Source organism: Rana temporaria, chromosome 1 (assembly GCF_905171775.1).
Source record: "Rana temporaria chromosome 1, aRanTem1.1, whole genome shotgun sequence".
Taxonomy (NCBI): domain Eukaryota; kingdom Metazoa; phylum Chordata; class Amphibia; order Anura; family Ranidae; genus Rana; species Rana temporaria.
Window position 1 is genome coordinate 162,129,595 of NC_053489.1, and position 21,714 is coordinate 162,151,308.

The 21,714-nt window shown below is 40.7% G+C and overlaps 1 protein-coding gene across 1 annotated transcript; it reads right to left on the reverse strand.

The window, feature by feature from the left end:
• Positions 1-6,894: 6,894 nt before the first annotated feature.
• LOC120932591 (selenoprotein M-like) lies at positions 6,895-19,773 on the reverse strand. The gene is made up of 4 exons (XM_040345090.1): positions 19,593-19,773; positions 17,479-17,555; positions 9,828-9,906; positions 6,895-7,162 (listed from the first exon to the last, which is right to left on the reverse strand). Exons 1-4 carry the CDS (start codon positions 19,761-19,763, stop codon positions 7,019-7,021), a joined length of 471 nt encoding a protein of 156 aa, XP_040201024.1. The 5' UTR covers positions 19,764-19,773; the 3' UTR covers positions 6,895-7,018.
• Positions 19,774-21,714: the final 1,941 nt, after the last annotated feature.

A 21,714-nucleotide genomic window follows, 5' to 3' on the forward strand; every position in this document is an offset into this window, starting at 1 on the left:
TTACTCTGTTATACAAGCTGTACACTCACTACTTTACATTGTGGCAAAGTGTAATTTCTTCAGTGTTGTCACATGAAAACATATAATAAAATATTTACAAAAATGTGAGGGGTGTACTCACTTATGTGAGATACTCCAAATCAGAATTCTGCTTTGGTCCTTTTTTTTTAAGCAAACCACCAAAAGAGATATAGGCCATCAAAGTAGATAGTAAGATTATAAACCTAAATTCCAAACAGCAGACAGTATTAAAATCCCTATAAAAGAATATGAAAATAACCATAAAAGCGTCAGATAAGGGAGGCAAATTAGTTTTAATGAACAATGAAATGTATGAAAACGTGTCAAAAATTCTTAATAATAAAAAATATCACCGCAAGATTTCTGCCTCCCTGAGAGACAGATTCAATTAAGAATTGTATCTATTAGTATATGAGGCTTTAGGAGAAGGAATAATTACTAAAGACATTATTTGTGTAAAATATCCCCATATTCCAACTTTTTACGCACTTCCTAAAGTGCACAAAGACTTTAATCTGCCAGGAAGACCTATTATTTCTGGGAATGGCAGCAGCTCAGAGGGAATCAGTCAGATTGTTGACACCCATCTAAGACCACATGTAATGAGAATGGCGTCTTGCATCAAAAGATACTATTCACCTGCTACAGATATTGGAAAATCTGGAGGTTCCCAAATTGGCAATTTTAGTGACTGTGGATGTGGAATCGCTCTATGGGAGCATTCCACACGACAAAGGGGTTGCCGCTGAGGGATATGTCCTTAGACAAAGGGCTACACAAGAATGGAAATTTAATCAATTTATTCTACAAATGTTGGATTTCATCCTTCAGCATAATGTCTTTCTTTTCAAGGGCTCCCACTACCTCCAGGTACAGGGGGTGGCTATCGGGACGTGTTGCGCCCCCTCATATGCCAACCTGGGGGAGTGGGAGAAGAATTTCTATGGTAGAGATGCATAGAGGACATATTTTTTGTTTGGGATGGTCCAAAGGACAAACTACAGTCTTGACCAGATGAATCACAACGATCTTAACATATACTTCACAATGACCTTTGATAATCGGAGTTGATTTTTGGGACATCAGTGTCTTAAAAGAACCAAATGGTAGACTAACGAGTAAACATTTTAGGAAGGAGACTGTCGGCAACAGTTTGCTGCATGCTGACAGCTTCCATCCTGAACCATTCAAAATACCTTTCAGTCAATTTCTGCGTATTAAATGCGACTGCACCACTAATGAAGATTTTCAGAGGGAAGCAGATGAGTTGATTGAAAGACTACTTGTCAGAGGCTATACAAAATCATCTTTAAGAAAGGCTTTTAATCAAGTCAAAAATACCAATAGACAGGATTTCATTTTTAAGCCCGAGAAAAAGAAGGAGAAAGACAATACCACCAGAATAATATTGCGATACTCAAATGAACATGAAAAAATTAGTAGAATCCTTACCAAATACTGGTCCATCCTCATTGAGGACCCAGTCCTTGGAAACTTAGTGACAGTCCCAAAATCACATATAAAAAGGCAGGATCGATTGGGGAATCCATTGTACAAAGTGAATATTGGGGGGAGTCAAGAAAGGATCCCTGTAAAACACTAGGTACTTTTTCCTGTGGGGCATGTTCTTTTTGCCCAGTTGTTAAAAGAATGAGTCATTTGACTCTGCCAAATGGTGAACATTTTGCCACCAAGCGGTGAACATTTTGCCGCCAAACACTTTGCGAATTGCAAAACCAAGGGGGTGGTCTATTTGATGCAGTGTCAATGTGGCTCATTTTATATAGGAAAGACACAACAAGAATTAGGACAACGTATTAGTAAACACATGCATAGTATACAAATTGGCAATCCTTGGGTCGACATGTGGCCAGAAAACACAAATACAGGATGCCAAAGGTCAACTTCACAGTATTGGATCGGATCCACATTCCATCCAAAGGTGGGGATTGGAATAAGATCTTATGTCAGCGCAAAATGCGGTGGATTAGGTATCTTAATGCTACGACCCCCCCTGGTTTAAATGAAGCAGAAAGCTACAGACCCTTTCCTGAGGGCTTCAATTCAGGCAAAACGGACTAACTGATATTCTGTTTATTTCTTGACAGCTAATTTCCAACTTTGATAGTGACTAAACCCTCTCTTTGACTTGTAGATGACCTCATCAATTGAGATATATATAGGATGGAGAAATAGATATTAGGATCACACCTTTTGGGTTTTCTCTTTTTTGTTGTTGTTTTGTTGTGTTAGATCGTTGGGGCCTTTTTGTATGGATTCAAATTTTGTTGATTAAACTCCATTTTAATGGCGTGAGTATTCCCACGGGCAAGGAATTGGAGATCTCATATTATAAATTCTTTATAGCATTCGTGTCTGTACCCACCACAGGTAGGCCCCTGCAATGTTGTTTGAGGCAACCATTTCTCTGGTATGTTGGGAAAGCTGGGATGTTTCCTGGGTTCCCAAACACTGGAGGCATCCTGTGTCGGCTGCGTGTTGTCTCCAATATGGCCGCATACTGGACTCCGGATTTTGTCATCTCTGAGACCAGATATGGCGCAGCAACGCATGATGTCATTACGGTGCACATGCGCAGTATATTGGAACGCCGCGGACCGCACCAGACACCATTCCCCCTTCCTACATCAGTGGTGAAGGTCAGGATTCTTGCAATAATCCTCTCATCTTGATGGATAGGCACAAATGGATGGTTGAGAAGTGTGGTTTCTCCGTTGAGCAGTCTTGGATTGTTCTGTATAAATTGCATCACCTACCTGTAAGTACTTTTACTGTTTTTTTTTTTCAGATGATGCATTGTGGGGTTTTCCACATGGGAGGGATATGCACAAATCCTTTTGATATTTAGTGTTGTTTTTTCTCCCCCCCCCCCTCTCCTTTCTATTGAAACGTTGGCGTCTAATTTTTGAACAATTGTCAGTGGTCTCTGTACAGCAAGGGTGCCCAACCTTTTGGAGAGCGAGGGCCACTTAAGCGACTTAGTAACCAGTTGCAGGCCACAATGAGCAGATGACAGTTCTGCGTCCACTCTGCATATGCAAAGCAGACAGACACAGCCCACTCTACTCTATGGGCCCTCTCATCTGATCAAATGGAAGGGGACAGATCCACTTGTTTTTTTTAACAGATCGGATTGGAAGGAGGCAGGTGTAAATGCACACAGTCTGTTTATTCAATTTGGGATTCATGGATTCAATTTGGGAGCTGTGATTAGCCTGTAAACAATCGGTACAAGAATAAAAATATTAGAAAAGGAAAAATCGCGCTACCCCTTAACCAAGTGAAAACTAAATACAAAAATCACCAAAGTAAGAGTGTCAAAGGAACAAAACCGTGATATATACCGTATTTATTGACGTATACCGCGCACTTTTTTCCCCTTAAAATCAGGGGAAAATCGTGGGTGCGCGATATACGCCGATCCCTGCCGATCCCCGCTGTCTAGAGCCGAGCCGAGCACTCGGGTAGGCTTGGCCACGCTCGGCTCCGCCAGCCGCAGCCTAGAGCCGAGACGAGTGTACTACATGCTAGGCTCGGCCACGCTCGACTCCGCCCGCAGCCACGCAAAAGGAGCCGAGAGAAGCCGTGACAAGCCGAGAGGAGCCGAACACACAGGAAATACGGCTCCTCTCGGCGCCAAATCCAAAAAACAAACACCGCTGCAACCCCGGGCAACGTGCGGATTGGACACGCTGGACGGAGACGGACACGCTGGACGGAGACGGGCACCTGGATGGAGGCCGCAGACGGACACCTCCAAAGCAGCAGACGGACACCCACAAGGCTGGACGGACCCCGCGCAAGGAAGCCGCAGACGGACACCCACAAGGCTGGACGGACCCCACGCAAGGCCGCAGACGGATGCCGGACAAGGCCGCCGATGGACGCAGGAAAAAAATGTAAGTTTTCTTTTTTTCCTTAAACTACCTTTCCAAGCTTGGGGTGCGCGTTATACCCCGGCGCGCGGTATACCCCGATAAATACGGTAGATATTTAACCAATAACTTATAATAACATGTCAAATGTGTCACTATTAAATGAATAAATAGTGAAAACATCAATTGCCATAAAAAAAATCACATACCAAACAATAAACATGTGGCAATAGTGACATGTTGCAAAAAACAAAAATTGGCATAAAAATCAGTAAATATGAATACTATATTAAAAAATATACAAAATTATAGTCCACAAATGCTATGTCAATATATGCTGTACAACCGTGTTCTGTGCAAAGATCCAAAATCTGATGAAAACAGCGTGTCCAAACAAAAAGTGATGAAAACTCCACCAGTGAATAATGATGGCTCCTTACCGACTTGCCTTGATCCCTTATGACAGGGGATCGTAAGCGCGTATAATTAGAAGTCTCACCCCACAATGCAGATCAGGAAAAATCAATGGATCTCATCCAGCGTGAAGTTGCAAATCACCAGTATAAGTACCCAATATGTAAAAGATAATGACAGATCCACATAGTGCATTAAAAGTTTAAAAGATTTATTAATAAAAGTTGTATTGCACTTACAACATAGCAGAAAAATAATGCCTTAATCTGGTGTGCTGGCCGGTACACAAGTTCCAGACACCTGTCCTGCTGGGGGATCGCATTGTAGCTAGAGGTGACGACAGCACACCGCTCCGCCCTACGTCCGTTTCGTAATATCTTACTTCTTCCAGGGGCAGCTTCCTTCTAGAAAACACGAGATTCTGAGAGTGAGAGCTTCTGAGGACTACTTCTGGCCCAACTCTCAGCACAAAGCACATGCTAGGTCCCACACAGGCTATGGGCCTTACAAATTATAACATCCAGCTGCACCTCCACAGGCTGCAGGCTGGGGGTAGGGAACGTTTACAATGGCCATCTCAAAATTTTATACCCCCCAAACCCACATGGCAATAAGCCTCCTACTGGCTGGCTAGAGAAAACATAAATATTTATTTAGCACCCTGCTCCTGTTGATCAGGCGCTGCTTTAAATTTACCAGGCCAAGGGTGGCAGCAGCAAGGTCAAGGCGCATTGGGTATTCCCCTCGGCAGCGAATCAGTGGGAGTGGTTGCTTGCTGTGCATACCGGGGAGAGGTACTTAAGGGACAGACGCCATTAGGAGCGAGGTCATCGTTGGGGTCTGTCATCCCACGCGCCTCGTGGCCCGCCTGGCCTGAGGTGCATGTCCTAAATCATGGTTCCGGGACCACGTTGGCCCCGGGGCTGTGACTTCCTTTGTGGGCCCAGTAGTCTGGCTGGGGCCCGCCTTGCAAAAGGTGATCCTGTGCTGTCCATCCTGTGGGAGAAAGTCACTTGATGAAGGAAGCCAGGGGAGGACCTATCCTGGAGGGGGCCATGCAAGAGGCTGGTACCTTTGGGAGAAGGCCTGGAAACTTCATTGAAGGATGCACCGCACACCGAGAGGCTGGACAGTGTCGCCTGTCAGGCCAAAAGGTTCTACCGAAGCTAAGCTAAAGAGATCCAGGTGCTGAATCCTGTGGCAGAGGATTGCGGACCAAAGTGTCTCCTCATAAAGGAAGGTCTTTACTTCATGCGTCATCCCGGTTGCTAGGCCAGAGAGAGGGACCTATCCGGGTGAGCATTGCCCACTCTGGCTAGAGTGGCGACGATAACTGTTTGCTGGAAGCAGGAGTGTTTCCCTATTTGTGACTATGCACGTGAACCTATCTACCTTTTCCACCCCTCAACCTTTTTTGTACTGAAGTTCTGCAAAATAAACCCAAGAAAAAGAAGTGTATTGTGTGGACATTGAAATTCTTCAGGCTCTCTTTTCACCCTGGACAGCGAGAATATAGAGGTAACGTGCCACTCAAAAATAACCAGCAGCCCCTCTGGGGGTAGTGCTACATTTACAACTCAGTTTTACTTTGGTATCTCACATTATTATCAGTGAACACTGAACTAGGGGAAAGCCAAGTGAACAAATAATAACCTATAAATCAGTGTGGGCTAACTAGCACCCAGAAAGGCTAAATTAAAATAGTCGTCCCTGTTTAGGACAGGGTGGCTAAACATACACATAAACAATACATTGTTTCATAAAAAGACTGTACAGTAGATCCATGTACAGTAGATGTTTAATTTTACTAACATTGGGCCAATGCTGGATCTTAAGCCATGTGACTGAAGAATGGAGTATCTAAATAAACTGCAAAGGCATCTTGTCTGTTTGATCTGTCAGGATTAGCCCCATTATAAGTCCTATTCTGGGGCCAATAATAATGCAAAGTATTCAGTGGTAATGTAGTTTAGTCGGGTGCCTGGGCAGCAGTAATAACTAATTATTTGCGGAACATACAGATCTAACTCTTTAAGGGAACCTGGGGGTAACCCAGCCTGGCATGACCGGAGTACAGTTGATTGTTACGCCGGAGTCTGCCTCTTTCGGGGCTTGCCCTGCTAATTCCCTGCAAACATCAAACCCCAGGAGAATTTCCTCAATGAACTGGAGAATAAACATTTTTCTTTACTGACAAACAAAGGGATTACAAATTACTATATCATGTATGGTGGCACAGGCTTAAGGTCATAATAGTCTCTAAATGCAATGGTGAGGTGACCTGTACCCAAAGAGGAATGAAACCTAGTCCCTGCATTATACTCTAACCTTGACAGCAAATGGATATTTAACTTAATTTATTATTTTTACATTTATAAAATTATAATAACAATTACATTAAACAGGGAGCCTATCCCATCCATTTGTTGTTAACCCCTACCTTTTCATTACAAGTGCCCATGCTTACTGTTTGTGTGTTTGTGTGTGTATATGTTTTTTACCAAGAATTGGTTTACACCTGAAAGTGCAATAAAATATATTAGCAAAATAATTCTATGCAAAATGCGATTATTTCAAATAATTTATTAAAAAATGTTTGGATAAGTCCGCTTTGACATGTATAGCAATGTTACATTTATCATCACAGAGCAGATAACAGCTGATTCCTAGATACCATGGTCATTAAATCACAGCTCATCTCTTGGTGCTTTCAGGGGATAATGCTGGAATTCTTTTGGGACCTCTTCACCTTTCTGGGATTTCTTGTAAAATCCTTCTTCATCCAGTATTGCACTTATTTCATCAGATGTCTTATTTTTTATTTTGGTCACCTAGAAAATATAAGAAAGTATTTTTCAGTCAACACATACATCGAGAAATAGCTTTGTTTATGATTTTTGCTATAGTATTTTTTTTTAAAAGTGATTGTAAAGGTGTTTTTTTTTTTTAATAACAAACATATCATACTTACCTCCACTGTGCAGCTCGGTTTGTACAGAGTGGCCCTCTTCTGGGGTCCCTTGGCAGCTCTCGCGGCTCCTCCCTTAATCAGATAACCCCCCTGGGAGAAGCGCTCTCCCGGGGGGTTACCTTGCAGCGCACTTCCGTGTCATTCATTCGGCATCTATAGCCGCCGAATGTATGACTCGGCCCCGCCCCCCGGCGCCCACGTCATTGGATTTGATTGACAGCAACGGGAGCCTAAGTCTACGCTGCTATCAATCTATCCTTTACAACCCCTTTAAATCATACAGAACATGTTAAAAAAATAAAAATAAAATTAAAGCCTCCTCACTATAATACAGTCAGGTTGTATATGCAGAAAACTATAAAGAAAAAGTCGTCTTATGACAAAACGCATCAATTATGGCTCAGCAGTGTTCCTAAGTGTGCAGTGAAATAAGCGCTGAGACTCATGCTGGCCATACACGCACAGAATTTCGTCCGACACTGGTCATTTTCTGGAAAGATCGTTTGACAATTGTGCCGTTAGTGGACCCAACTTTACCAACGATTTTGACCATGGGCCCGGCTAATGTCAAAGATCTGAAGCGTTTCAACTAAAGTGCATACGTGTATGTTGTAATCTAAATTGTAAAAATATTCTTGTATCATTTATAAAGGTTTTTTATTGTTCTCCAATGGTCACTATGATCATGGAAACGATCAAGTAAACAAGTTTGTTCTGTCAGTTAGTGGTCAATTCGATTTTGACTGACAAATAATCATTTAGTCTGCAAACGGCTGAAATTCTGTGCGTGTATGGCCAGCAATGCTATGCCATTCAGTAGGAGACAGAATACTTGGTCTGAGTCTGCACAGCGGTGGAACTTATCTTGGTCTGTGTTAAGAAGTTATCTTGTAATTGAAATGACATTTAATAAAGATGTGTGTTTTTTTTTTGTTTTTTTTTTTTATATATGTAGGTTTCATAATACAGTACAATACTGTGCACTTTTGAGGGTGATGGTTTAGTTGAGAACCAGACTGCTGCCCTCACAAACAAGTGTCCTGGTTCTCCAGTGATCCAAGGCTCTCTCCTGCACAATGCTCCAGTCAACAGCTATCTAGCTCCCTGAGCAGCACTCTTGTATAGTGCAGTGTGCAGAGGGGGAGTGCTAGTCTGTCGGAGACCATGGACGCCACTTGTGTGTGATAGCCATTGTTCAACTCTTCATCTTGCTAACTCTTGCTGCAGTTATAAAATGATAAAATACATAATATCAAATGTATTACTGTATATGCAGCCTGGCTGAATTCCATAACAAATGTGGACGGTCCAGTTGGGCTTAAATCCATTTTCAGGGGCCAGCATTGTATCTTGTAGGCATCCAAACTACACCACCTTTTTTTACACAGGACATTTTTCTGTTTTAAAAGGGCCTAACCTGGCCTCAAATAGTGCTCACTCACCAGCTGAAATAGACCCTTCATGAATATAAGCAGGTCAATATGTGCCTTTTGCTGGGCTAAGGGCTCAGATTGCTGTTTCCAGTATTCCACCACTTCAGTGAGGTCTCTGTATTAAAAAGTGCCTTATGTGGCCGGTTTGACTAGCACAACTATCAGTAGGAAATGCCCCTGCTCCTTAGAGTACCGGAGCCAAGCGGGGGAAGATTTGTCACTTGACCTCATCAGGAAACCATCTGATCGTTTGACTGCTTTGTGATGATGTCTGGTGACGAAACTCGTAGAGGCCAGACTTCCAGTCAATTATGTCACATCCGCTAACATCACTTGGAACGCACACTGGCTCTGGTACTGTAGGGAGCATCATCTGGGGTTAGTGGAGTAGGCAGGCACTAAGATAAGGAAAGCACAGTTTCCGTTAGATTTCTCATCTCTTGGCAGATACCTAAACTTGGAAGAGACAGCCTTCTCCCAGTGAAGATGGAGGCGTGGCACCGTAGCTGTAGCAGCAGAAAAACTGATTGCAGCAGGACAACACTGAGTGGGTGAGTATCTGGTTTGAGGACAACCCAGCAGGGGTTTAAAAAATAAAAATAAATGTGGAGAAGGTGGAATAAAGTTGCTTATTTTTTTTTATTTATATATCGCAAGGGCTAGAACCTGTTTTTTTAATGCAATTAGTATCACTGTTAGGAAGATAATCCTTAGTAACATTGTGGTCAAACATACAGTAGGTAAGAGAGATCTCCAAAATGGGGATACAAACAGCAATGTAAACCTGAAACCGGTTATAATCCTTGCCCACACTACTAAAAGTGTATTCTCATTGCAGATTATTTTGCCCATGTCCTCTCCCAATGGTTACTTTAAAAATAAATGCAGAGCAGACACAAAACAAAGAAAACAGTTCCTGGCCCTTCCTTAAACTGCACATAATTAGAATAAGTTTTGGCTTATGTTACGTTTTTTTCATATGGATTTATTGCATTGTAAATTGTTGCATCTTTTTATCAATTGTTACATTTATGTGAGAGATGCTGATTAGATGTAGAAAATAGTAAATTATGTATAAGGAATAATACTAACCTTGAGAACTTCATTTTTATAATTGTAGAAAATGATTTGAGGTTCAATGTCATCATTGGGATCATATTCTAGGTTGTGGCTGAGGAACAAGGGTTAAGTAAAAACACATTTCCACTGGTAATCTTGTTGCTTGTAAAAAAAATGTGGTCCTTGTTACAGTATGAATTGTAGCCGCCAAGACAACAATACTGTGGATGACAATACAAGCTGTTTTGCTTCCCAGAGTTTATATACAAGAGAATACAAAAGTGACAGCAACCCACATAAATCAAATGTTTAACAGCTTACTAAGCTGCTTTCTGCTTTGATTATTGCTCTCTTAGTTTTTTTTTTTTTTTTTTACAAGTCACATCCTTTAAAATTATTGTATGACATTGAATAGACATAACACCTGTTCCCTTTCCCATCAAATAGACAGAAGGGTACCAACTGTCATTGTTAGAAAAATATTTTCCTACTGTTTTACCTTTAATAAAGCTGAATTGCAGGCAAATAGCTACCTACTGCCTTGTCTGCCACAATATACTGTATGCACAGTAATTTTGTTAAAACAAGTCTTTTGACCCAGACACTCCTGCCAGACAGCATAGATAGATCTCAACAACTCTGATCTCCATGCAAATTACATTAAAGAAGAGCAATACAAACTACCCTATAGCCTATGACTGGGGAATAAAAGAGAAGCAGGAGCCTGAAGAGGTCATCACTGTGTTCCCCTCCCTTTGTCTGTAATTTTAAAGCCTCATTCACATGGTCGTACCTATGCGTATACCCAGGCAAAGACCAGCAGTGTAAAATGTTGATTATGGAAGGCAAAAAAACTGCCACACTTTCAAAACATAGTTTTGAAAAAGGAACTATTGCGCATTCTCCAAAACGCATCACCGCCCCCCCTTGACATCACTTCCGGTTGCCTGCATTCCACACTGGAAGCTTGGCGATCTTCTCACATTCTGGAATCACAGTTTCACACTGCTGGTTGGTTGTTAGACATGTTACAGGACTGTGACAGGAGATCTGCTGGACATCGGCTTTTGGGACTGATGAGCTTGTTAACTTCATAATTCTTATAAGTGTTTTTAACGCCTTTTTTATATTAAAATCCTTGTCATATTGCACATAGAAGAGCCATCTCTGTTTTCTAAGTTCATTCTTGTAAATGAGGCCTTAAAGTGGATGTAAACCCGATTCATGAAATTTTAGATGGGCACATATATCTGCAGTGTTTTCTTATCTTTCTTTAAAGCCCTAAGTCCTGTGGCTTTCTCCTGCTCTGTTCTTCTGTTATCAGCATGATAACGTCTGACAAGTTCTCAGACAACTCTAATAAAACCAGCCTGAAATGTATGCTGGGGTGGGTGCTATAAATAGATCAGCAGAGAGCTGGTCTATTCACAGCACAGCTCTGCAAGTCTCTGCCTATGTGGAGAGGGGTGTGTGCCTTTCCTCCAATGAGCTGTCTCACAGTGTATAGAAATAATCCACACCAATAATGTGGATATAAATGTTTTACCTGAAAGTTTGAGTGTAAATTACACTCAGGTTTAGATGGAATATTCACTTGGATCAGATTGATTTAGGAGCACTAAACCTGAGTGTAATTTACACTCAAACTTTCAGGTAAAACATTTATATCCACATTATTGTTCAAGACCCTAACAAAGGGTATGAAAAGTTATATATAACTTGATATCATGCTTATTTTGTTATAGACCACCCTATACACCGAGGGGTTAATGATTAATATTACATATCGCCACCTTCTGATGCCTTTTGGGATGAAATGGATATATCTCTATAGGAGGTATAATTAATATGAATTCTTGTATCTTGAATATATCCTATCACCTGGCTATTATAAATAAGCCAGGACAAATGTATCAATATATTGATATATATGATATCATTTTATTTATTTCAAATGTATCATCGGAATCGTGTTTTATTTTGTGAGTTCCTGTGCCCTCCGGGGTGGGCCACCCTCCTGATCCATTTATCTGTCTTTTAAGGCGCAGTACCCACGGTGAAATCGCGGGATGGACTGGGCTTGGTTCATGGGATGGATGCACATCCATTTTTAAATAAAAAATGTAGTCTATTATATTATACATCCACAATGTATAATAATACTAATGATGTCCTTTCTATTTATAGTTCATGTGACAAAATTCATGCATATCCTTTGACAAATTTATATATGTATCTAGCTCGTGAGGAAGCGGATTCTACAGAAAAAAAAAAACACGAAACATGTAGAGCCTCTGTACTATGTATTGTTGATAAGTGGATATTTCATTGGTAACAATATAATGTCTATAATGAGCTATTGGATGATTGTCACACTAAAATAATTTTTATTTTATTGTACTTTTATACTATATCTCTATATACTATACTATATCTCTGACTGATTATCAGTTTTTCCTACAGTGCCATTAAAGTCCACCTAAGCCTCTTTCTTTCTTTCATACAATATTTTGATGGGACGAATGCACCAATTTAAATAATTTTCTTATATTTTTAGCACCTTTACTTATTTTCGTGATAACAGTCAACACGACAAATAGTGAGGTTGAATCTCCCTAACAGAACCCAGACAGCATTAAAAACCTGTCAGGGGCTGTAACATCACTCCACGCTATCCAAATCTAGAAAAAAATGTTTTGCCATAATTATTATTAAACTTTGTCACTCAGTCTGACTTTCTTTAACTTTATGGCTAAGCACCACCAATGGCCATTACCTTACTTAAAAATGACGCCTATACTGACCACTGTCTAAGGCCTGGTTCACACCTATGCAGCTTTTAGTGCGTTTTCAACAAACTAGTCCATTTAACATGGTTTCCTATGGTTGTAGTTCACATCTGTGCAGGGACTTTTTTTTCCATAGACTTCAAATGCACCTGCAATATTCAAACTGCAAGCTGCATAGGTGTGAATCAGGCCTTATACGACAGGGAATGGGAAGACGAGTTATGGTCTGTGCTTCACTGTCCCATAGGTTAAAAAATATTAAGCCAAAAAGTAATAGAGATTTGCATGATAAGGTTAGATTATATTGTAGTGAAATTATTTTGTACCTTCCGAGATCCTTAATATGCAGGTGACTCTTACCAAAGCCTGACAACCTGCTTATTTATTTAATTATTTTTTATATGTATATATATATATATATATATATATTTCATGGTTTTTTTTTTGTTTTCCTATTAGCGCTGCACATCATACAATTCCTATTGCACAGTGCCACCTACTGGCTGAGTACAGATTCAAGTTTCTATGTAAATAAATACTAGAGATTCATTCTATTGTATACAAGTTCTAGCTGCCTGTAGTGAGTTTCAGAGAAGGAGGGGAAGTTACATAGACTTTCGGCATGTTAGAGCACTACTGCACTCTGGCCTCCAAAATCAATAAGTGTTTTTAGTTAGGGTGTATCTAAACTCAAGAAAAAGAATTAATATACTATTGCTTAACAATCCTCCATTGTGGCGGTGCCGTTAGCTTTCTTTTTTCTTTTTTTAGGCCTTTTTTTACCTTATTATGGCAATCCTGCCAGTAAGACACTCTCCCTAGGGTAACATTGCTTACATACTATACTGTTTCTATAGAGATGTAGCATAGTCACCCTAGAACACAACTGCGGAATTCCTTCCCCTCTCTTCTTGTCCAATAAGGTCAGGTTTCCAACGCGAGAGAAACAGGCTGCTCTTTAGCAGACAAGTAGAGGGTGCCATAATAGCACCCCACACATCAGCAAAATGCCCATGTTTCTGTGTGCGTCAAATCGCATGGTGCGGCTGTGATTTTCAAAAAAGAGTCAAGAACTCATTTTCCCATATTTACCCATATTTCAGCAGGTAGAGCAGCCCATTAAAAAGTATAGGTTGCCCTAACATACACATGTTGCAGTGATGTGAACCAAGCCTTACATAGAAGGGTATGATTTTGTTGTCCTCAGAAATGGTTGGAAATTATGCTAAGGCCTCGTACACACGACCGAGTTTCTCGGCAAAAACCAGCAAGAAACTTGCTGGGAGATATTTTTTTGCCGAGGAAACCGGTCGTGTGTACATTTTCGTTGAGGAAACTGTCGAGAAACTCGACGAGCCAAAAAGAGAGCATGTTCTCTATTTCCTTTGACGGGAATGGAGAAAATTGGCTTGTCAAGTTTCTCAACAGCCTAACAAGGAACTCGACGAGGAAAACGATGTGTTTCACACGTCGAGTTTCTCGGTCGTGTGTACGAGGCTTAACTGATTACTCCCTGAACTTTCTGCCTGAGATAACTGTTATCAGCTAACAAGATTTCTGGTAGGTCAAAATACATTTTTGCAGGTAACAAAAGTCTTCCAGTGTCATATTTAACAAACTAAAAAATAAGATAAGTTCATTGTTGGGCTTTACATACTCTTCAAGGATATTATTTCTGTTAAAGTGTCATTAAACTCAAATAATCCAAACGGTCAATACATGCTATATTACTGGACGATCCCTGTTTCCAAACAGAGGAGGACTGTCATTGGCTACTGCTAAAGCCAATCACAGTCCTGCTAGCCCCGTCCACCATCTGGGAGAAGATGACTCCCTTGGTTGCCAATATCAATCTCAGAAATAAGGGATTTCACTGTAATTGAGAAAACCACAATCAGGTGACAGTTTGTGGAATTACTGTTGAGCTTCTGGAAACTTTGTTGAAATTATGCCTGAACCTTTGTGTCACTTAGAAAAAATAGAGTTTGGTCAACGGGACTTTAAATGAGGCCAATCACCATGCGGAGTAAGCATATAAGGTATACAATATTGCTTAATTGGGTTCCAACACAAAAGGGGGGAGTTAGTTCGGGACTTGGAATGAGAGATGTCTTAGCAAAGAGCATTTTATTATGCCTTGTGATATAATATAAAGCATACTGAATGACAAAAAATTGCATCCACAAAATTGACTGGGCCTGTATGGGTGGATTCACTCGTTCAGGCACAGATGCCTCCCCTTCCCTGCCACGCCTACGTGACGCTGGGCGGGACACATTGGTTCAGCTGGGAGAATTTAAATTCCCCTCACTTGGTGTCTAGCTGTCTTTCTGGCAACACCTTCACATGCAAGCTCTCACTTACACTTGGCTCCTTAATTCTATGTGATCCAACAAGGTAAATTTCTATAGGTTTCACCTAATACCTTTAGCACTTTATTTATTTATCCCTTTGGTTTCTTCATCCTCCCTTTTTTTTTTCTCACCCACTTTCTTACTTGGTGTTTGCTCAGTTCTTTCATCTGACCTGGTGCATGGGCTTTTTCACACTGATCTCAATCCACAGAAGTGTTGGCCCACTGTCTTCCACATTCACACATTGGGGAATCCACAGTGCTCCCTGTCTGTCCACGTGTCTCTACCTCAGCTCCCATGCCAGACAATTTTAACGGCTGTGGTGCTGTGCTCACATCTATACAGTTGACGTGAGTATTTATAGGGTTATCTATCTTGTTCTGTATATTTATATTATTCTACTACAAAACTATACCATATGGTTATGTCTCTTTATAGATCACCATTGCATTCGCCCCTGAGGAGTTGATAGATCACAACGAAACGCGTCGGTTGCATGATGTTCATACAGATGATTTTATGTTTTTTATACTGTTTTACTCCCAGATTCTCATACCATCAAGCCCCTCCAGTGGTTCATGTTGTGCAGGACTTGTCCTTACTCCACGATATGCCAAGTACCATGGTGTTATTATACATATGTAATTTGTAGCATGTTTATGCGATTTTGTGGATGCAATTTTTTGTCATTCAGTATGCTTTATATTATATCACAAGGCATAATAAAATGCTCTTTGCTAAGACTGCTCTTTGTTATACATCTCTCATTCCAAGTCCCAAACGAACTCCCCCCTTTTGTGTTGGAACCCAATTAAGCAATATTGTATACCTTGTATGCTTACTCCGCATGGTGATTGGCCTCATTTAAAGTCCCGCTGACCAAACTCTCTTTTTTCTGTTCAAATTTGGGATGGAGGCCATTTACCTATGGTGCCTTGGACCACATAATTTTTTTCTCTTTGTGTCACTTACTACTGAACCCCTGCACTCAGTGTCCCTTTAAGCCACAGACAGTATTTAGCGCAATGAATGTCATACCCAACTTTTGCTGCGGAGCAGAGCGCTACACCTTTTCTCAGCTGCGGGGGACCAACTTATGATCCTGCACACTGCTCCACATTCCACTACTTTCAGAAAATGCCCCTGACCTGAGCTCATAATTGTACATCCATTCCAGATGCTTGTATGCGACATCACATACAAGCACGTGGGCTGGATCAGCAGGATGAGTGTGCCAGGACAGGTAGGTGTGTCTCATCTCTGCTTCCTTTCACCACTCTGCATATCACACATATCATAGATGAGAAAAGGGTACAGCGGTGTAGCAGATGAGCAGGAGGGTACAGCAGTGGGGGAAATGAGCAGGGGGGTTCAGAGGTGGAACAGAAGAGCAGGAGGGTACAACAGTGGGGTAGATGTGCAGGGAGGTACAGTGGTGGGGCAGATGAGGTGAACATTGGTGGGGAAGATGAGTAGGGGGGTTACAGTAGTGAGACAGAAGAGTAGGGTGGTACAGTGGTGGGACAGATATGCAGGGGGTTACAGTGGTGGGTTACAGTGGTGGGGCAGATGTTTTTACAACTTTACAATCTAAAATACTAATATATATATTTTTTTTCTTTTTGGTTTAATACCGCTTTATGTCAATTTGTCATACAAAGAAACTCTGAGCGCCTTACTTCCTCCTTCACTTACATCAAAGTTTACCAGCCTGATTCCCTGCCACTAATTAGCCAGATGATGCCTGTTGGGCCGGCCATAGGTGGAACAAATCTCTTGATTCCCACATCAACACAGTCAGTGTTGCTTTTGTGTTCTCCTGACGGGTGGTTGGAGGGGGAGCGGTCCCCACTGGGAGAACACAGTGATTACTGCTAGCAGCTATAATAGCCGCTATCAACAATTGCATGTAAAATCCAACAGGTTGGTTGTACCCAAGTTGATAGATTGATTAACTTGGGTACATTCGGTCTGCCAATACATGGTTTGAATCTTGGCCGGTCCTTGCTCAAACGACGAATGCCGGGTACACACGATCGTTTTTCATGTCATGGAAAAAACTATGTGATTCCTCTCAAGCCTGCCTTGCATACACACGATCGTGATAAAAAATGCTTGAACAAAACGCGTTGACGTACAACACGTACAACGGCACTATAAAGGGGAAGTTCCATTCGAATGGTGCCACCCTTTGGGCTGATTATGCAAATTTCCCATCTTGCTTCTGAGCATGTGCGTTTTTTTCCCCGTCATTAAAGCGTACACACGACCATTTTTCACGACGAGAAAAAATAGAGCAGATTCTAAATTTTTAATGGCCATTTTTCTCTTCGAGAAAAATGCTCTGGAGCCTACACACCGCCGTTTTTTAACGACCAATTGCATTTTTCTTGTCATGAAAATGGTTGTGTGTACACGCCATTAGATTTGAACCGTCTATGGCCGCGAGATGATTTTTCTCTACTAACCTATATCTTTATTCTTTTGCATTAATAAAATGGTTCAAGTACAGATACTAAAAGAAAAAAAAAAAAAGGATACTATAGTCCCCAAATGTTCATCATGAAGTTGTTAAGTTCTGGATTACTCTTTATGGCACATCCTGAAACACTCGGTGCCTGCAAAAAAAATAAAAATAAATATCATTATAGCAAAATATACATTGGGGGTTATTTACAAAAGGCAAATCCACTTTGCACTACAAGTGCAATCGCTGTAGAACTGAGGGGAAGCTCTGCTAATTTTATCATCCAATCATGTGCAAGCTAAAATGCTGTTTTTTATTTTCCTTGCATGTCCCCCTCAGATCTACAGCAACTGCACTTCCAAGTGCACTTGTAGTGCAATGAGGATTTGCCTTTCGTAAATAACCCCCATTGTGTCAGTGTGATATCCGTTCAGGAGTAGTTCATGTCTATCAGCTCCTATAGGCGTTTTACATAAATGCTTCAGCTTTTATAAAAGTAGTGTATACAGCAGACATTTTACAAAGTATTTGCAAAAATTGCAGCAGTCTTCAAGCAGCTTTTGTAATGCCTTCAAAGCAAGGGTGTTGAGTTGACTGTCACTTTAACTCCTCCTGCCCTCACCGTTGCCAACCAAAATATAAAAGTGCAGAAGTTTTAAAGACCCCTTGTTCAATTAAAAGCCACTCCTGTGTACTCTGCAATATAATCTCAAACAATGTTATCTCATCTCTTCAGGGAAGTCTATCCTGCCTTCAGCTAATGATCGAATCTTCTATTCCTCCCATCAGTTCATCCTTCGTAGTTATTACCTTTTTGTCCCACCATCCCATCCATATTAGATTGCAAGCTCCCAGGAGCAAGGCCCTCCTAACCCTCTCTTATATTAAATTGTACTGTTACTGTTTTGTCTCCCTTTATATTGTAAAGTATTGCGCAAACTGTTGGTGCTATATAAATCCTGTATAATAATAAAAAAATAATCAGGTAGCGTGTTAGTACTACAGAACACATTACCATTATAGTATTGAGACTTTAAGAGGTGAATGACTATTGTTACCCTAGGATGGTAGGTGTGTTGCTGTAATGCCGCATACACACGGTTGTTTTTTGGCATGAAAAAAATACATTTTCAGCATGTCCAAAAAACAACGTTTTTCCAACTTCATCATTAAAAACGACACCATCGTTTTTGAAAAATTATGAACAAAGCGTGGTGACGTACAACATGTACGACTGCACTCTAAAGGGGAAGTTCTATTCGCCTTTGGGCTGCTTTAGCTGATTCCGTGTTAGATAAAGACGATTCGCGCTTTTTTGTCTGTTACAGCGTGATGAATGTGCTTACTCCATTATGAGTGGTAGTTTTACCAGAACGAGTGCTCCCTTTTATAACTCGCTTCTGGGCATTGCGCGGGTTTAAAACCTCGTTTTAGCCCACACACGATCATTTTTTACTACCCGAAAAACGACATTTTAAAAAACGACATTAAAAAATGCAGCATGTTCGAATTTTTTTTTGTCGTTTTTCAGAAGCCGAAAAACGATGTGAAGCCCACACACGATGATTTTAAATGACGTTTTTAAAAACGTCGTTTTTTTTCATGCCGAAAAACGACCGTGTGTATGCGGCATTAAGGTTCACCAGGTAAAAAAACAAAACAATGCAGCCATCAAATGTAGGGATTGGTAAATTGCAATATATTATTATTTTTTATTAATTAGATACACTTTAAAGTGATAATCAGCGCTCCTTTTACAATCAGAGTTCAACTTTTACCATCTGGAGCTAAGAGTGCTGTATAAGCTCACACAAAGTTGATTGAAGCTGGCAGAAATCTTTGCAAATGTTTTGTGATCGCTAGCTGTATACACTGTTCTCATACAAGCTAACACTCAAAGAAATGCAGGCATAGATCTACTGTTGATTATGCAATTGTTTAATTGTTTTTGCATAGTCACTGTCTTTTCAAGTTAATTCTGTTCTTATCTAATGACTAAATTCAAAATTTGTTCTACCTTTAATATCACATTTTTAGTATTAACTTATTAGTCTTTCAGCTAAATTGAATAAAAGCTACAGTAACTTAATCATTACTGTACATTGCTAAAGAATACAGTACCAATAAAAAGTTACTTTGCAGACTGCACTGATAGTCCCTTTGAATAGTATAACTATTGCATACTTACAATGACTTTGCCCCTGGCAATCTCAGTGTCTTCAATAAGTATTCTTTCGATGGTGTCAGTGGCATTTTCTGCATACACACAAATAAAATAGAATGCCAAAAAACACAGAACTGTTTCTCGAACCATCTTGCTTGAAGTCACTGAATGGAATGCCCACTTGGTTGTCCACATCAGCTTAAACTCTCATGGGATTTAGTCACCTTTCCGAAAGGGGTGTTTCTAAATGATGCAAGTTACATAAATTCTTAAGACAGGTGCTTCATGATCAAATTTTCTCAGACGAAACACATTGACAGAGTAGATGGGTATTTAAAAAACACTGTATTTGCCTTAGTTATATATTAACTAATTCACTTTAGGATGAATACTGTAGTTGTAAAACAGTTCAAAATATGGTATTTAAAACTATAAAAAAAGGTAAATTAAATTAAACATTTACTTTGAGTATTTTTTCTTCCATGTCAATTTCTGTCACTATTTTTTTCATCCTGAATTGTAATGCTATTATTTAAAGGCTGGCTCAGTCCATTCTGGAATATTGAATCACCTGCTGGCTTCTCATATAACTCAGACTAAATGGCAAGATATACAAATCCTATTTTCCATCTCCTTCCAACTGTCACAACCAATATAAAGCCATAAAATGGTGTTACAGTATCTTCATAGCTTACCCATAATGCTAAATAAATAATTTTATTTTTTTCAGATGAGAGGGATAATAATGAGAACGTAAGGAAGATCCATTCCATTGGGTATTTACCACGTTCCTACTGGATTAATAACCAATTTGCACGGTGCATTATTAAACTAGTTTAAAATGGCCCAAAGGACCACATAACAGTTCACCAATTGCAGAGTGGCAGTGGTCCCATCTTACAGGAAGCCTGCCTTCCAAGGCAACTTTAAGCCCTGGTTCACAGTGGTGCGATTTGGCATTCGATTTGATTTCAAAAAGTAATTTCTGTACTACTTTTTGCGATTTCGGCCTGCGATTTACATCTGTGCAGAAACCTGCACAGATGTCTCTGTAATCGCAGCCGAAATCAGGACTTACAGGCGGGATTGAAATCGTGCAAGTTTAGCTGAACTCGCACGGTTTCACTCCCGCAGCCCAGTGTTAACCTGGGCTTAATGCAAAAAAAAAATCCAAAAAGCACCTGGACTCTGACCTGAGTTCACACAAGGCAGTGAGAGGGAAAAAAACTGTTGGAAAGCCCACTAGCTCAGACCAATCTACTCACAATAGAAACGACTACCCTCTAGTGGGTACCCCCACAGGCTACAAGAAAAAAATCATGCAGCAATGGAAGGAGCACCCGACCAGAGAATAAAATAATCCAAATAAATGTATTAGTTTATTCTAAAAAAGATGCAATATGTTTCAGGGGTCAGAAGAAACTCCCTTTTCATCACGGATCAGAAGAAATGCCCTGATTGTAGCTGTGAAAAAGGCGGGGAGTTTCTTCTAAGCACTGAAATGCATTGGCTGTTTTTTCGTATAAACAAACACATTAATTTTGACTCTTTTATTCTTTGGTCTGGCACACCTTTCATTGGTGCATACCTTTTCAAAGACAACTTGGCCCCTCTCTTCCTGCCTGACCCACTGTCACCCAGCAGGCTCCACTAAGTGTCCCATTTTCCAGGCCTCAGGGGTATCAAGAAATGTAAGCACAAAAGATAGTGCAACTTTGAACATCAGATCTTATGCAGCTCATAAGTCCATAAGGAGGGAATGGTGGGGTTATAAAGGCAGCAGCTGCCCTCAGAGAAAGCAAACTCTGTATATGGGATTACAAGAGGGAAGACACAGGAAGCATCACCTATGTGCAGTATTAAAAGCAGGATTTAATGGCAAGGTACATACAATCACTCACAAGATAAGATAAGACATAAGCTCATCTGTTGTCTGGTTGTCTGAAAACAGCAACTATGCGCGGTTGAGATGGTGAGGGGACCGCTGCATGTCCTGTGGCCACCAGGAAGATGACCGTAACCAGCATGGAATGCAGGAAAGTGACGTCACGGACAGCGGGGAGGGTTCCGGAGGAACTATATCAGTCAGACAGACAGGCAGGCTACACGCTTGGAGCATCAGCTCCCCTAGAGGCCTGTAGAAGGA

What these genes read in the sequence shown, in the direction of transcription:
- LOC120932591 (XM_040345090.1), bottom strand. Translation starts at nt 19,763, where the DNA reads ATGTGGACAACCAAGTGGGCATTCCATTCAGTGACTTCAAGCAAGATG. An exon ending in ATGAACATTTGGGGACTATA is followed by an intron (nt 9,907 to 17,478) that starts GTATCCTTTTTT and finishes CTTGTTCCTCAG; the next exon opens with CCACAACCTAGAATATGATC. An exon ending in ATAAAAATGAAGTTCTCAAG is followed by an intron (nt 7,163 to 9,827) that starts GTTAGTATTATT and finishes TATATTTTCTAG; the next exon opens with GTGACCAAAATAAAAAATAA.